Source organism: Alexandromys fortis, unplaced genomic scaffold (genome assembly GCF_014885135.2).
Source record: "Alexandromys fortis isolate MF-2015 unplaced genomic scaffold, M_Fortis_MF-2015_v1.1 scaffold_7, whole genome shotgun sequence".
NCBI classification, from domain to species: domain Eukaryota; kingdom Metazoa; phylum Chordata; class Mammalia; order Rodentia; family Cricetidae; genus Alexandromys; species Alexandromys fortis.
This window is the reverse complement of record NW_026067920.1, coordinates 8,523,327-8,537,971: the sequence shown is the minus strand read 5'-3', so window position 1 is coordinate 8,537,971 and position 14,645 is coordinate 8,523,327. Positions and strand designations below refer to the sequence as shown.

At 55.2% G+C, this 14,645-nt stretch overlaps 1 protein-coding gene across 2 annotated transcripts; it reads right to left on the bottom strand.

Moving 5' to 3' along the window:
* Nucleotides 1-42: 42 nt before the first annotated feature.
* Aebp1 (AE binding protein 1) lies at nucleotides 43-11,095 on the bottom strand. 2 transcript variants are annotated; one of them, XM_050140991.1, is made up of 23 exons: nucleotides 10,556-11,095; nucleotides 10,005-10,058; nucleotides 9,152-9,712; nucleotides 7,302-7,643; nucleotides 6,808-6,879; nucleotides 6,619-6,687; nucleotides 6,405-6,515; nucleotides 6,263-6,331; nucleotides 5,579-5,656; nucleotides 5,147-5,227; nucleotides 5,011-5,064; nucleotides 4,306-4,415; nucleotides 4,094-4,233; nucleotides 3,729-3,813; nucleotides 3,489-3,633; nucleotides 3,300-3,385; nucleotides 2,947-3,070; nucleotides 2,513-2,709; nucleotides 2,240-2,419; nucleotides 1,687-2,038; nucleotides 1,468-1,607; nucleotides 1,276-1,375; nucleotides 43-879 (listed from the first exon to the last, which is right to left on the bottom strand). In XM_050140991.1, exons 3-23 carry the CDS (start codon nucleotides 9,396-9,398, stop codon nucleotides 275-277), a joined length of 3,387 nt encoding a protein of 1,128 aa, XP_049996948.1. In that variant the 5' UTR covers nucleotides 9,399-9,712; nucleotides 10,005-10,058; nucleotides 10,556-11,095; the 3' UTR covers nucleotides 43-274. The 2 variants fall into 2 exon arrangements, with proteins under 2 accessions (XP_049996948.1, XP_049996947.1); XM_050140990.1 differs by having other exon boundaries at nucleotides 9,152-10,058.
* Between the last annotated feature and the right edge of the window lie 3,550 nt (nucleotides 11,096-14,645).

Below are 14,645 nucleotides of genomic sequence, written 5' to 3'. Positions count from 1 at the left end.
CAAGCCAGCCTCCTCTCCCGCTGAGCAGAACAGTGCCGTGGGTGCCATGAGTTTGTTTTATTGCTGTGACCGTGGCTTCCTTGCCTGCCCTCCCCAAAGGTTGGCAGGTAAAACTGGAGCTTCTGCACAGACTCTGGCTTAGGAGTCCTGGTGGCCTTGATGTCCCACACTGGGGAGGGTGGCCCACCCAGGGGGACCTCCGATGGCTAAGTGTCAGCCAGCACGGGCTTGGGAAGTGCTGTCTTAGTTTGAATTGGGCATTGGGATCCCTGTCTCAGAAATCCCCAAAGTTCACTGTGTAGGTCTCCACCGTCGTGAATGGAAATGTGGGGCCCGTGTCCATCTCCTCTTCCTCCTCTTCCATTTCCTCCTCCTCCAGCTCAGTCCCATACTCTGTCCCAAACTCTGTCACTATTTCTGTGTAGGTCTCAGTCTCTGACTCCTCCCAGCCTGCAGTGGTTGTAGGTGGAATTTCCGAGGGCCTCCAGGTAATGCCTGGTGTAGGGCCTGGTGTAGGGGAAGAGGGAGGCGTAGGGGAAGGGGTGGGGCTTATGGCAGGGCCTGTGGTAGCATTGAGGCGGCGCAGCCGCATCTGTTCCCTCATCCGGAGCCGGTACTGTAGACGGCGCTGCTGCATGCGCCGCTGCTGGGGGGTCATGGGTCGTGAGGGGTCGATGCGGAAAATAGGCCGGTTCCCATTCATAGCCAAGATCTCCCGAATGCGCTTCCAGTTGGAGCGAGCCAGGATGAAGTTGCACTGGGTGGCCCCGATGTCATAGTCCACATTGCAGGTCTTGGCACTTGAGGTGTAGCCCTCTGCGTGGGCCGTCACACGGTACTCACCCGGGTTGAGGATGCGCCAATAGTCACCTCCACTCGCTGTATAAAGAAGATAGGCCTGGTTGTCCCAGGGCCTCGCCAGCTCTGCCCTCTCCGATTCCCCTAGGCCCAGTTCTCCCAAGTCCTGGGCAGGCCCAATACCTCTGGCAGAGTGCAAAGGACCCTCTGGGTCCTGGGTTGCTATACAAAGCAGGCTTGCTTTGCTACTTGGGGAGACTTGCTACTACTTTGGGAGGGCAAGGTCCCCATCTGGGAAGGCAAAGCTATACACACATAGCCAGGTGTCATGACACTAGCTCTATAATCTTAGTGCTTGAAGCAGGGCTTGAATTCAAGGCCAGCCTGGGCTCTGCAGAAGTTCCAGGCCAGCCAGAGGTACATGTCCGGGATTCTTAAAAAAAAAGGGTAGGGATGGGGAGGGTACATGCCGAATACCTGTCTTCACACCATGGTTGATGCCATTCACGGAAATGGTAGCATTGGCAATGGGAATGCCTTGCTCATCTGTCACCACACCCTTAATGCCACGGTGCACCTGTAAAAGGGCCGTGTGGGCACACATGGAGATTCCGTGTCCACACTCCTCCCAAGCTTCGCCCTCCTCCTGTGTAGCCCAGGCTGCCCCACCTGCTCCATGAAGGTGAGCAGCGCCTCCTTGTTGTTCTCCCACTCCCGGGGCAGCTCACTCTCGTGAGGGAACTTGTCACAGCCCAGGTAAATAGAGAGCTCCAGGCAGTTAGTATGCAGGTAGCTGAAGTCATTGATAGCTGGACAGACAAAAACAGACCGCGGTCATCCCCTCCCCAGGCTACACGCCTTCCCCAAGCTCTCCCCGGGAAGACTTACTGCCAGACCGAGGATTCCACTTGGCCCCGTTGACAATGCCCATGCCACTGGTGTAGTCCTGGGCCTGGCACCCTCCCCGGTAGGGCTCGGTCATGGTGAGATGGGCAGAGGCGAAAGAGATGGCCAGCCAGCGGAAAATGGCGTGATCTGGAGTCTCCTGGGCCTCGGAGCCCTCATAATCATCTTCTCCACGGGCAGCTGCCATCGCTGCTGCCAACAGCTGCTCCTGGCTAGGCGTCCGAGCCATGTCATAGGGGTAAGACACAAGCCGCTCACCACCGTTCAGATTTGCACCCAGCACGAAGGGGTTCTTTTCCATCCAGGAAATGATGGCCCGGACTTCTGTGGAGACCTGGAGATGTGTGGTGGAAGAAGCTATGTTCCCTAACGTCCGTGGAACCCCACATTAGCGATGTACTTCTCACATCCTCCCCATGCCCCCGATTCTTCCTCTTGCCCTCCAGGGTCTCAGTGCCTCCACCTCAGCTCCCTGTCAGCAACCCTCCCTCCACCCCAGCTGCCGCCACTCAGCACACCAGGACCTGTTCCTCACCGTGGCATCTGCGGACAGGTAGCGTTCAGGGATTGGCAAGTTATTGTTGGGGACCCTGTAGGGGACCCATTTCTTTTCCTCAGCTGCCCAGAGCACAGAGTTGAGATCTGGGAAGTCCTCAAAGATGTCAAAGCCCTCCTCAGTCCACAGCCCCAGTGCCCAGTTCCCAAACTCTGAGCCCTGCAAGGAAAACCATCGGTGACTATGGGGTGGTAAGTCAGGGAAGGTCCACCCATGCCTCCAATCTCTACCCATGTGAGCCCCATAACCCACCATCTGCGCGGCCACCTCGTAGCCGTCTGGGTTCAGTGAAGGCACCAAGTGGATCCGCGTGTCCTGTACCAGGCTGCGCACTCGGGGATTCCCGTCGCGGTACTCATGGCACAGGTACTGCATGAGCAGTAACAGGAGCTCTCGGCCGAGCACCTCGTTGCCATGGATCCCAGCTGTGTAGCGGAACTCAGGCTCCCCTGCAAAGACAGGAGCCACAGTAAGCACTTAGCCCAGCAAGGCCCGGATACACCCAAAGAGTTTGGGGGCAGCTGAGACTTGTGGGGCTCAGCAAGGCGGGCCTGGGTCCCCTGGGGTCTCCAGGTCAGGGACCAGATGGTGAGTGCTATATATCACTGTAGAGGCCCAGCAGGAGGGAAGCAGTGCGGGGACCCCATGACTCTAGGCATTGGCAAAACAATGTCCCAGGCCCTCACCCAGCTCGTGCTCCCCAGGGTTGTCTGAGATCTCCATCGCGTAGATCTTGAGCCCCCGTGAACTCTTGCCCAGGCTGTAGGTGCGGGTAATTGTGGGGCATTCCTCATTTACCATCTTCATCAGCTGGCAGGGACAAGACATGTCACTGAGTTATCCTCCTGCTTCCCTGACGGGTTCTATGGGAAGAGGCAGGTAACTCCCGTCCCTCTCAGATGACCAGGTACTAGTTCTTTCCCTAAAGCAAGGGGTGGCCAATACTCCTTAAAGGGAGATTATACCTTTGGAATAGTAGGGACAGGGCCACGTACAAGCTCTCTTATACCCCATCCCAGCCTGTACTCTGGCTTCTAACCTGGCGCATATCCTTATAGCTGTGGTGCCGGAAGTCCAGGTTGTCAGTGATTACCACCTCGTTCTGTGCATAGTAGCTGTGGACAGCTGCAGAAGAGCAGGTACACAGGGCCTGAATCAGCTGCCCTTTGCTCCAGACCCAAGTCACACTGCGGCCACCCCAAGCCACAGCCAGCCCCTCTTCACTCACGGGTCACGGGGCAGCCTAGCACCTCCAGCCGCATGCACAGGCTACCGTTCCAGGTGAGCGGATAGATGCGAATGAAACGGGCGACAACTGGCTCGGGGAGCTCACTCAGCACAGGCGTGTCCTTGTCCACATTCCCATGGAAGGTCTGGAGAGAAACAGGCCTCTGTGTAGTACCCTGCTCTCCCAAGAGCCCACCCTGGCCCAGAAAATGAGGGCAAAGCAGAAGACTCAGGCACCCACCATCTCCTCATAGCCATTGGTGTACATCACCCAGGTCTGGCTGTCGTTGCTGAAGCCCACGAAGAAGGTGGTCACAAAGTCGTCACTGTGGAGCAGACATAGCCAAGTAAAGTGTCAGCTAGGCAGTGGAACATGGCCTGGACCTCTGGAGCCAGATTCTCTGTCTGGTCATAGGCCATGGCCGCTGCAACACTTGTCTGTCCGTCTGAACATGCAAACCTACAACTAGGACTGAGGGGCAGGTACATCTCTCACTGATTTTTCTGGCCTTCCCAGTTCAGGTCAAGGGCCATCTGGAATGTCCCAAACGGGACTCAGAGCCATGCTAAAGTCCCTGCCCACTGCCTAAGAGCCCGGCTACATACTGGATGCTGGAATCGCGGCCCTGGGTAATGACGCCTGTAAACCGAGTTGTCCTCCTGGTGTCCACCTCGATCCACTGGGTCTGTGACTCATCCTCAGCACACCACGCCCCGTCGTAGTAGTCATCTTCATTAGTGCCAGCCTGTTAAAGGGGATGCTGAGCACGGGCAGGGGAGCCCTCGCCCACTGCAGGACGGACCGTCCACTCACCCACCTGCATGTTGAGCCGGCCCCGCTGAGCTCCCAGGCCATGGCGCAGCATGGAGGAGGCACGGATCTGGTTGTCCTCAATGCGGTGTGATTCCATCCCAATAGGTGGGCACTCTGCAGATGCACGGCCTGGGTCAGCGGCTCATGCTCAGCCTCCCTTCACTAGTCCAGAGCCAACAGGCCTATAGCGCATGCCTCTTACATGGGGGTGCCAGTTAGGGCACTTGTATAGCTATGACTCTGAAGACTGCAGATTCCACCCATCTCCAGGGGGTTCAGAGCAGGCCAGGAGCCAGTATGACTCAAGCCTGTTTCCCCTGCGCTAGCTACCATCTGAAGAATGAGCTGATGGTGCCCAACACTTATGATAAATTCCAGCGACTTCACCCAGATGAGGCCCTTTGCACATGACTTCAAAATGAAACCTCTTAAGGAAGCTGGAGACCTCCCTTCCTCCCCTAGGACCTACCCCCATCCCACCACCCAGCTGCTGGACACCAAGAAGTTCTGCCTTCCCCACCCCCTAAGCAGGCCAACCGCGGTCAGAGCACAGGTACGGCTGAGGAAGGCTGGCTCAGCTCACGGGGTTCTTCCATGTGCTACAAGAATCTACAGTGGGATAGGTTTCTGGGGGTCAAAGCTACACCAGGAAATCTGGTCCAGTGTGCAGTCCTGAGTGGGCCATCACCTGACACATGGCCCTACTCACTGATTTTCTCCACTGGGGCCCACTCCTCTTCCAAGTCCTCGCCCTTCCGTGGCCCTGTTAACAAAGGAAAGAGTTGAAGCCAAGAGCCTACAGTGGCAAAAAGCCAAATGCTATACCATTGGGACTGGCCACAAACCTTTGTGGTCCTTGTTTTTCTCCACAGCCCACTTGTCCTCTGTCTCCTCCTTGGGGTTACTGCCCTCCTTTTTAGGTTTCTCTGGGGGCATGTAAGATAAGAGAGGCCTGTCAGGTTAGCCCTGGGCCTGGAGTAGGAAAGCCAGGCTGAGCAGAGAATACATGGAGAAGGGTGTCAGGCTGAGCTAGGGGTCCGTGAAGGTCAGGCTGACCTGAGAGCAAGCAGGAGGGGTCGGGCTGAGCTGGGGGCATGTGACAGGGTTCAGGCTAAGCTGGGGACACATGAGGGTCAGGCTGACCTGAGAGAATGTGGGGAAGGGTGAGGCTGAGCCTAGAGCATGCAGATAAGAATCAGGCTGAGCAGGAGGCTCATGGAGCAGGCGCAGTGGCCTCAGAGGCTGGCCTGCTATGGTGTCTGCCTGGTCTCACTCACTCAGCTCCTCCTTCTCTTCATCCACCTCTTGTCCAACATCTGGCTTCTGTGGTGGAGGATGGGGGAAGTAATAGTCCACTGTGGGAGAGAAAGCCAGGTTTAGCTGGCCCCGATCCTGTCCTGGCCTCACTCCTGACTTCACAGGAGCTCATAGGGCAGGCCTGATCAATAGGGGGGAGAGGTGAGAAGGTAGGGGACAGGCTAAGACTGAGGTCACAAACCTGGTGCAAGTTCTGCCTATGAGAAGGAAAAAAATCAAAGATGCACAGGGCACGAGATATGTCTGGGTGGCAGCTAGCGCATGTGGCCAGGGGAGGGCGGTCCCTGAGAGCTGGGCTGAGGCCAAGGGCTGGAGTCATTAATAGTAACACACGGGCAGGGAAATGGTAAAGACTGTACAAGGCGAGAGCCCAGGAAGGAGATCTGAGCGATCCAATGGGATCTGGGAAAGGAGAGCACCGAGGGCAACAGCCCAGCCCTCTGGAGAAGGCAGTGAGCTGGCAGGTAGCCTGCTAGAGCCCAGGGTAGGGAGGGCTGGGTCCACATATGGTAACAGGCCTGAGGCGGAGTCACAGGGACACCCCTATTGGAGGCAAGTGCAAAGTCAGAAGCCAGGAAAGGAAGCAGAGAAGGCCCATGTCCACGAGCCTGCATCCCTTGGACTCTGGGATACTAGATACTCACTGTCGTCATAGTTGGGGATCAGGTAGCCATCCCCATAGTCAGGAGGCAGCAGGGGCTGCAGAGGTGGATCTGTGGGGGTAAGGTGGAGGTGAACTAGGGCCTCTCCCTGACCCTGAGTCCCCTCAACTGTCTCCCATCTTACCGACTTCCTTCCTTTCTTCTGGCTCTTCGACCTTCTCCTCAAGGCGCTCTGGCCAGAGCCTCCTCCTGCTGGGTGTTGGTCTGGGCTGCTTTTGGCGCCGGATGTATTCAACTAAGGGGGAAGCAGATTCTAAGCAGCCATCCTGGGTGCTTAGGTAGGACCATCAGTGCCCAGGCCAGAGTCTAGTCCACGCCCACGCAGGGGTCCTACTCACAGTCCTCATAATCCTCCCTCTCTATCTGGTCATTGTAGTCCAGCGTGGGTGCCTCGGTCTCCTCTGGCTCTGAGGGGAGACGACAGTGGCCTTCTAACAGCCATACCCAGGTCCAGTCCAGAAAGCCCCTGAGTCTAGTAGGGCTGAGTGGCTGGCCACCCTGAGACCGAGATGATGACAGCTACTCACCTGGCTGGGGCTCCTTGGCCTCCACCTGGGTCCCCTCTCCTTGACCCTGCCAGGTATTTGGGAAGGTTCTTCCTACAACACAAGACCCGGGAATGGATAAACAGGGGTGCCTACCCGGACCGCCTTGAGAGCTTAAGACAGCTGGACCTGCGGTACCCTCCTAAGGCCACAGCTCACTCCCGAGGAAGCATAGGCACTCTGCTGGTATACCCTGGGGCTAGAGTGCTCCACTGCCTGCCCTGTAATGGCAGGAAGCTTACTTCAAAGCTTACTATAAAGCTGAGGAAAGCAGGTGGGACCAGGGGGCAGGGTTCTCCACCTATAAGCTCCCAAGCTCTCTCCCTGCCCAAGTGGCAGCCTTAAGAGAATTTATTGATAAAACCACCAAGTTCATGACAAGGCCTCAAAGCTTCCTTATCTTAGGGTCCCAGGGATCTCTCCTCATTTCTACATGTCCTCAAAGAGGTCAGAACCCCAAGGAGCCTGTTACAAACCTCTCTCCTGGGGTAGCTCCTCGGGGTTGGGGTTAGAGGGTGGGGTTAGTGGCCACTCCAGCGTTTCTAAGGGGGCCACGGTTGAGAGCCTCTTCCCTGCCGAGGGCCTCTTAGTGGCCTTGGGTGGCTTCTCCTTGGGCTTCTTGGTGGCCTTGGGTGGCTTCTCCTTGGGCTTCTTGGTGGCCCTAGGTGGCTTCTCCTTGGGCTTCTTGGTGGCCTTGGGTGGCTTCTCCTTTCCCTTCTTGGGAGGCCTGGTGGACCCCTCCACAGGTTGTTTTGTAACCTTAGGGCCTTTGTCCTTCTTTCCTTTCTTCCCTCTGTCTTTGCTCTTTTCTGGAGGGACTGCCAAGGATGAAGATGTGGGTTAAACAATCAGAGCCCATTCTGTGTGCCCATGTGGTTCTCAGAATGCCCACAGCCTGGGTATGGGGGCACTCGCCCGCCCCTGGTATAGATCAGGAAACTCAGGTTAGCCACTTGCTCAAGTGGAAGAATGAGATCCGTGTCCAGGCTTCCTGTCTGCACACCTCAAGCCCTCAGCATCAGCTCTCGGCTGCTCTGAAGGCTCAGCATGGGGCACGATACCTAGGGAGACACCGCCATCTGCCAGAACTTCCATGGGGGTCCCTCACAATCCACTTTTTCCATGTCTGGTTAGTCCTGGAGCACAGTTCTTCCCAGGCAGGGAAGGCACAGGAAAATGCAAAACTCCCCGAGCAAACTGCCAGGTAAATTAAAGGGCATGGCTAGGCCTCTCCTTAAGGGACAAGATGAACTTCAAAGAGGCTCTCGAATCTGGCTGCGGTGTAGTTCAGTACTAGAGCAGGCCCTGGTGTGTGCAAAGCCTCGTGTCTGATTCCCTAGCACCGCACCAAAGGAGGAAGGTGACAGGCAGGAATGACTTGAAGCCTAAAAGGAAGGCCTAGGATAGGTTGTGAGCCAGAACCAACAGAAGGCCCTGGGGACCACGTCAAGAGGACCAAGGGACAGGTAGGTAGCTCCCAGCTGCTGGCTCATCTCAGAGAAGTCTAGTAGCAGGGGCCACCCTCCCAGCACCCCGAGAGCTGCAAATACTGCAGAGAATTTAATGGTGGATGGGAAACAGAACGGCAGTTGCCTGCACCACAGGGAACATTACAAAACACGCAGCAGAAGCCCTTGCAGCCATGTCTAAGCCTTGACTGGGGCAGGCAAAGCAGTGCAGGGGAGGTGAGGGGTAGGGGAGAACAGGACAGACCTACAGCAGTCGGGGCTGGAGGGGGAGCTGCTGACCTCAGGAATGATGAACGGTGCCTTGCAGTCTCCTGGGAGAGAGATCACAAGATCCTCTGCCACCCTCCAGAGGGCCATGAAAAACAGCCAAGATTTACGGACATCTGGTTACGTAAGAGGCCCCTGATTACATGCCTTGGTGATGCTATCACCTCGGCTAGTTCTGACCATCTCAGACTACCCACTTTCACCTGGAAGTTTGGGGAACAGAGGTCTTCCGCATCCCCCTCCCCTGCCTGTGTGTTTCTGTGGGAGGGGAGGAGGCAGAAGCTTGCCACTATCAGACTAGGGCCAGTTAGAACGGGGAGGTGAAACACAATCCCCTTCTGGCCCAAACCTGCATCCTCGTGAGTCTTGGACGACTGGATCCTCAGAACCGCAAAAGCCCAGTGCCACCTTGTGTTGCACATACCCCCCAGGTCTCCAAACTCCTGGTTAGAACAGCCGCCTGGCATGGTGTTGCCTTGTATAGCACTGGAGAGCACTTTCTCACTGGGCAGCATGGGAAGGGGCCAGACCCCCCAGCGCCCCTGTATGCTCACCTGAGGCCATGGCCTCCCATGCCTCCAGGTTCTCACCTTCTGTGTCTGCCCGAACCTTGCCCCCGGCCTTGGATTTGCGTGCACGCTGGGTGGGCTCTGGAAGTGGCTGGGATTCCACGTTGTCCTCCCGGGGCGGGGACTGGGTCTCCAGCTCCGAAAGGAAGCCTTCGAGGAACTCCTCGATCTCGTCGTCCGTCAGCACCGTCTGTGGGCTCCCCCCGGGGCACAGCGCCAGCAGTGCCAGGAGGCCGCAGAGCAGAGGTGCGGTGCGCACCACAGCCATGGCTTTAGGCACCCGCGGGAGCGGGGTGGGCTCAAGCAAGGACTTGGGTGGCAGGGGCGGTGCCCCGCGTGGGGGCGGGAAAGGGCGTGAGGGACCCTGAGGAGCAACGTGGGCGTCGAGGGTATCCAAAAAGGAGTGGGAGAGTCAGGGAGGACAAGGGGCTCTGGGAGAGGTTCTGGCGGCCCTGGGTGCTCCAGCCCCGCGTGGCTAGCTCTCACGCGGACCGCCCTCCAGAGTGCTTGCGACGGCCTGGCCAGGGCGGGGGCTTCGGGTTTCCGGAGGGAGAGGAGGAGGAGTCGGCCTTGGACCGGGGGCTGCGGGGGAGGGAGGCGGAGCAGTGTGGAGCCCCGACTACTAGCAGCGTCTGCGCCCAGTTTAGAGGGTCTGGGTGCAGGGCGAGTGGGGGAAGGGAGGCCTGGGAGGAGCGACTACACAGCAGAAGTTAGGCGAGAGGGAGTGTGCAGGGTCTAAGGAGGCCTATGCTCTACCTGTTGTGCCCTCTGCTCCGAGCCTCCCTGCTTGCTAGGAGAGGGAGGGAGGGCCCCCAGGGTACTGTCGACCCACTCCTCCCCACTCTCTGAAGGTTGGTTCTTCAATGCGCATCACCTGCTGCGTGCAGGCGCAGATGTCACCAACATCCCGGGTCTTTGGAGCCAACCACTGCTCACAACAGAAAAGACAGCCTTGTGAGGATTCACTTTTTCGAGGGAGGTTGTGAAAAACTGCCCTCAGCAAGCGAGCTGCTGCCCCGGAGCTAGGAGCCCCACTTAGAGCTCAGCTCTCAGGTCCCAGTGTGGACAATTAGTTCTTTCCTTCCTTTCTCTAACCAGGAGGCCCCCTACACTTGCTTTCCTTAAGCAAGCAGGGATACTACAGCAAGAACTGGTCCCTGAGGTCTATCCCACCCCTGCCCTCCTAGCCAGCTGATGTCGGCAAGTGACCTCAGAGTCCACAACTTACCATATGCATATGAAATGGATCATGTTGTGTTGTGCCTGGCACACATGGTCAACACTTTGCATCCCATGGGCTACTGGCTCTCATCAGTGCTGTCCCCTACACCCACCCCAGGACAACTCTCTCACAGCTAGGCCGCCGCAGAAGTGACTTCAGTTTGGCGGTAGCAGCAAGGGTGAGGTGAATGAAGCAAGTCTCACCCACTGTCCTCTGCTGAATCACCATGTTCAGGCTCAGTTCTGGGAATTTGCTTCCGTGCACCCCTCGGGTCCAGTGTGTCATGCTGGGGAGGCCACAGGGTGCATGAGGGGCCATGGGATGTCACTTCCCTAGGAATGGGTCGTACTTGGACTGAATTTCCCTGGGTATTCCCTGCCAGGGAAAACAGAAATCCTTTCAAAAATGTAAAACAAAAAAACCCAAGGTCTAGAGATCCTTGTCCTCAGCCTCAGTGAGTCATGAACAGGAATGTGAGCAGAATATCTGTGAGGAGCTGGACTCAGGAGCTCTGAGAGTCTGGGAAAGTGGACAGGGAACACTATGTAGGCTGCTGTTCCTCCCCTAAGGAGCCCTTTTCGGGAAGTCCTTCTGACTTGGGCCCACAGCTCTGGGGTAGAGGGATAACCAGAAGTCAGAGCCTGTGAGGGGAACCCCCCACTCTGCCGAAGAGTGTAACATCTAAATCAAATGTCTGGAATTTGATTTAGATCAAGGCCAGTTGAGGAAGTGGGAGGCTGGTGGCTTCCATGATCAGAGGATCCAAGGCACTCTGTGTCCATGTTCAAGTGTTTGGGGTGGGGTGGGGATAGACAGTTTGGTAACTCCTCTCCCCTCCTGACTCCAGCCTTCCATGTGAACGTAACATGGTCTTCTCGAGGGATCGCACAGCAGAACAGCCTGAGAGAAGGGTGGTGTCCCTCAGTGCTGCAGAGTGGGCAGGAGAGTCCCTGGAGAAGCGGAGGTCCTTCATTGAATCTGTGTTGTTTGCACTTCTTAGGCCTTGGAACAAGCATGCTGCCAAGAGAGCTACCTGCAGAGGGAAGCCCCAGGAGAGGAACCAGGAGAGAGAGGCTTGGGTCAAGGGCAAGGAAGACCGATGCCCTCTTCTGGCCGTCACAGGCACTGCATGCAGATGGTGCACAGATGTACTTAGGGGACAAACACTAGTACAAAAATTAAATTAAGTTAAAATGAATATTTAAAGATAAATAAAGAATTGAGTTGGGATGTGGTGTTGCATGCCTCTAGTCCCAGCACTTAGGAAGCAGAGGCAGGCAGATCTCTAAGTTCAGGGACAGCCTGGGACAGCCTGGTCTACAGAGTGAGTTCCTGGACAGCAAGGACTGCACAGAGAAACCCTGTCTCAAATAGCCAAAATAATAAATAAGTAAGTAAAATAACTGAGCTTAGCCAGTTATGCTGACCGATGATGGGTCAGAAGCAAGGGGGGTACTAGGGAGGAGCAGGAGATAGAAGGCATTTCCTGTTTCTTCATACCTTACAGAGGATCTTAGTTTCCCTGTGCTTCAGTGGGAAAGAATGGTTCCACTCTGAGAGGAAGGATCTGCCCCTTTGGACCTAACATACAGGCGAGGTTCTAGTTAGCATATGCCATTGTTGCTGGTACCATTCAAGCCCCCAGAAAGTGCTAGGTGACTTGGGATCACAAGGGTCATACCTGCTCCTGCTTGCTGGTGACTGCTGTCTCTCCTGGATCCAGATCTCAGAGGCCTGTCTTATCAAATGGTGTCACAGCTTCCTCACTTGCTCCCATGTCTGAGAAATGCTGTGGCCTCCCATGGAGTTCCCGAGTAATTCACAGCACCTTTTTGGAGCTGTTCCTCTCACCCCACAGAGTGGGAGCTTTATGCTGTGACTTGCTCTAAGGGAACTAGGCAAGCCTGGAGGTCTCAGCTGAAATCTATGTAACACCATAGAATGTACAGACCTTTCAATAGGATGTTTGCTTGGGACCGGCCAGAACTCCAGCCACCAAAAATGTGGAACTCTCCTGAGGAAAGTTGAGGCAGAGAAGACTGAGGCCAGGAACTCAGCAACTGGGACCCTGGACAGAAGAGCCCACATGAGGACCTCCAAAGCTACTTTGGGGGAGGGGAAAGGAATACCAGACTGACTGCAAACCTCTCATGAAAGCTTAAGCACCACCTGGTAGGGCCCTGAGTCAAAGCCTGCTGGGTAAGTCTGTTTCTCCCCTTGAGAGGGTACTTATAGTATCAGTGATAGACAAACTTTCAGGTAAGCCTTCTAAGATTGAACAGAACCCACCTTCCAAAGATTCTGTCACACACACACACACACACACACACACTCACACTCACACTCACAGAGTCAACAGTCAGCAGGTCCCTGGCAGCACCAGTGGGGAGGGCAAGGCCAGTTTTCTTCCCAGAAGCCCGCTGGTCAGCTCCTGATCAAGACTTACCTGCTAGAAGGCCCATCAGCCCTGAGCTCTAGTGGGGAGTTGTACATGGGGCAGGAGGCTGCAAGAACCTGGGAACTAGGCAACAGACAGACCCCCCTAACCTGAGCCTGCAGCACACAGACCTCCCTAACCTGAGCCTGCAGCACACAGACCCCCCTAACCTGAGCCTGCAGCAGAGCCTGTGAACTCTCTGTGGCAAGAACTCCAACATGGAAGGTCTGAGGAGGGTAAAGCCATGTGTACTGATGGCCCTAGGAGCTTTTTTTCCTTTTTTTTCAATTGCTCCCAAGTCTACTGGTTAGTTCCACCATGTGTATTTGGGGAGATGCGGTTTTGAATTGGAGGTTCAAGAAACCTGGTTTTCGCCACCAGGTCTCTGAACCTCAGAGAGTGTCCCTCTTGGACAGTGGGCCTTCCCAGGGACCAAAGGGAAAAGGACCAGGCTCCCAGACTCTTCCCTGACCTGGGAGAAATCCTCCTTCTCTGCAGCTCTGCTGCCTGGACTTCATCGGTGGGGTCTGATGCCCACAGAGTGAGGTGATTCCTGTGCTGTGTGAGCCCGAGTCTTCCAGGCAGTGGCCGGCCATCCCAACAACTGGCAGAACAATCCTCTCAGTTTCCAACAACTTGAAAACCACATGTGATTTTCCATAGTCCAGGCTCCCTGGGCCGGGCTGCTGAGCGAGCAGAGTTCCTGCTGAATTCCTTCCACTCACCGCAGGGCAGACAGTGGGCCCAGCTGTGGGGAGACTCTCTGGAATGGGGGGTCACCACATCCAGGCAGGGCAGACATCCAGCTCTGATGAGTAATTCTGCAGCCCGCCTCTGGGAAGAGGACATGTGACAAATTAGTGTAACAATCACCCCAGTGTTAAACGGAGGGGACGGAGATGACCCTTCAAACGGGGCCGTGACAGAGAGAGCATTTGCTGTCCTGCACACCTTCATCAAAATGAGCTTCAGACAGGTTAGGATGTCAAGATTTCTCGCCCTGGACAGAAAATTTTGTTGCAGGCCAGTGTTGGCCCTGTGTACAACAAAGGTCACTGGGGATGACATTTCAAAGGAGACAGAACATTGGGAAAGAGCGTGAACGTCCTTAGCCTCGTTTGAGGAACCATCTGGGACCAACCCGGACTAACCTACTGGGACGTCAAACCCTGCAACACTGTACTCTTTTTGTTTGTTTGGGATTGGGTATCAATATGTAGTCCAGGCTAGCCTAGAACTCATGATCCTCCTGCCTCAGTCTCCTGAATGCAGAGATTGTAGCAAAGCCAATGACTTTCTCTCTGAGTCTGTTTCTCTCTTTTGTGAAATAGGTCAAAATGACGCTATTAAATCTCTTTAATATGGTTCAAGTTATCACAGAGATACAGCTGCATTCTTTTTTTTTTTTTTTTTTTTTTTTTTGATTTTCGAGACAGGGTTTCTCCGTAGCTTTTTGGTTCCTGTCCTAGAACTAGCTCTTGTAGACCATGCTGGCCTCGAACTCACAGAGATCCACCACCTGCCTCTGCCTCCCGAGTGCTGGGATTAAAGGCATGTGCCACCACCGCCAGCAACAGCTGCATTCTTGTACCTGAAAAACAGTAATTATTTTTACTTTTTTTTATTTTTATTTAATTATTATTGTTTTTTACTTTACTTTTTTTTTTTTTTTTTTTTTTTTCTTTTGAGACAAGGTTTCTTTGATGCCCTAGCTATCCTGGAACTTGCTTTGTAGACAAGCTGGCCTTGAACTTACATAGATCTGCTTGCCTCTGCCTCTGCCTCTGAGAGTGCCCGGCAGCTTGGTAAGGGAAGCTGTTGTTGTTGTTTTGTTTTGTTTTTCAAGGCGAGGTTTC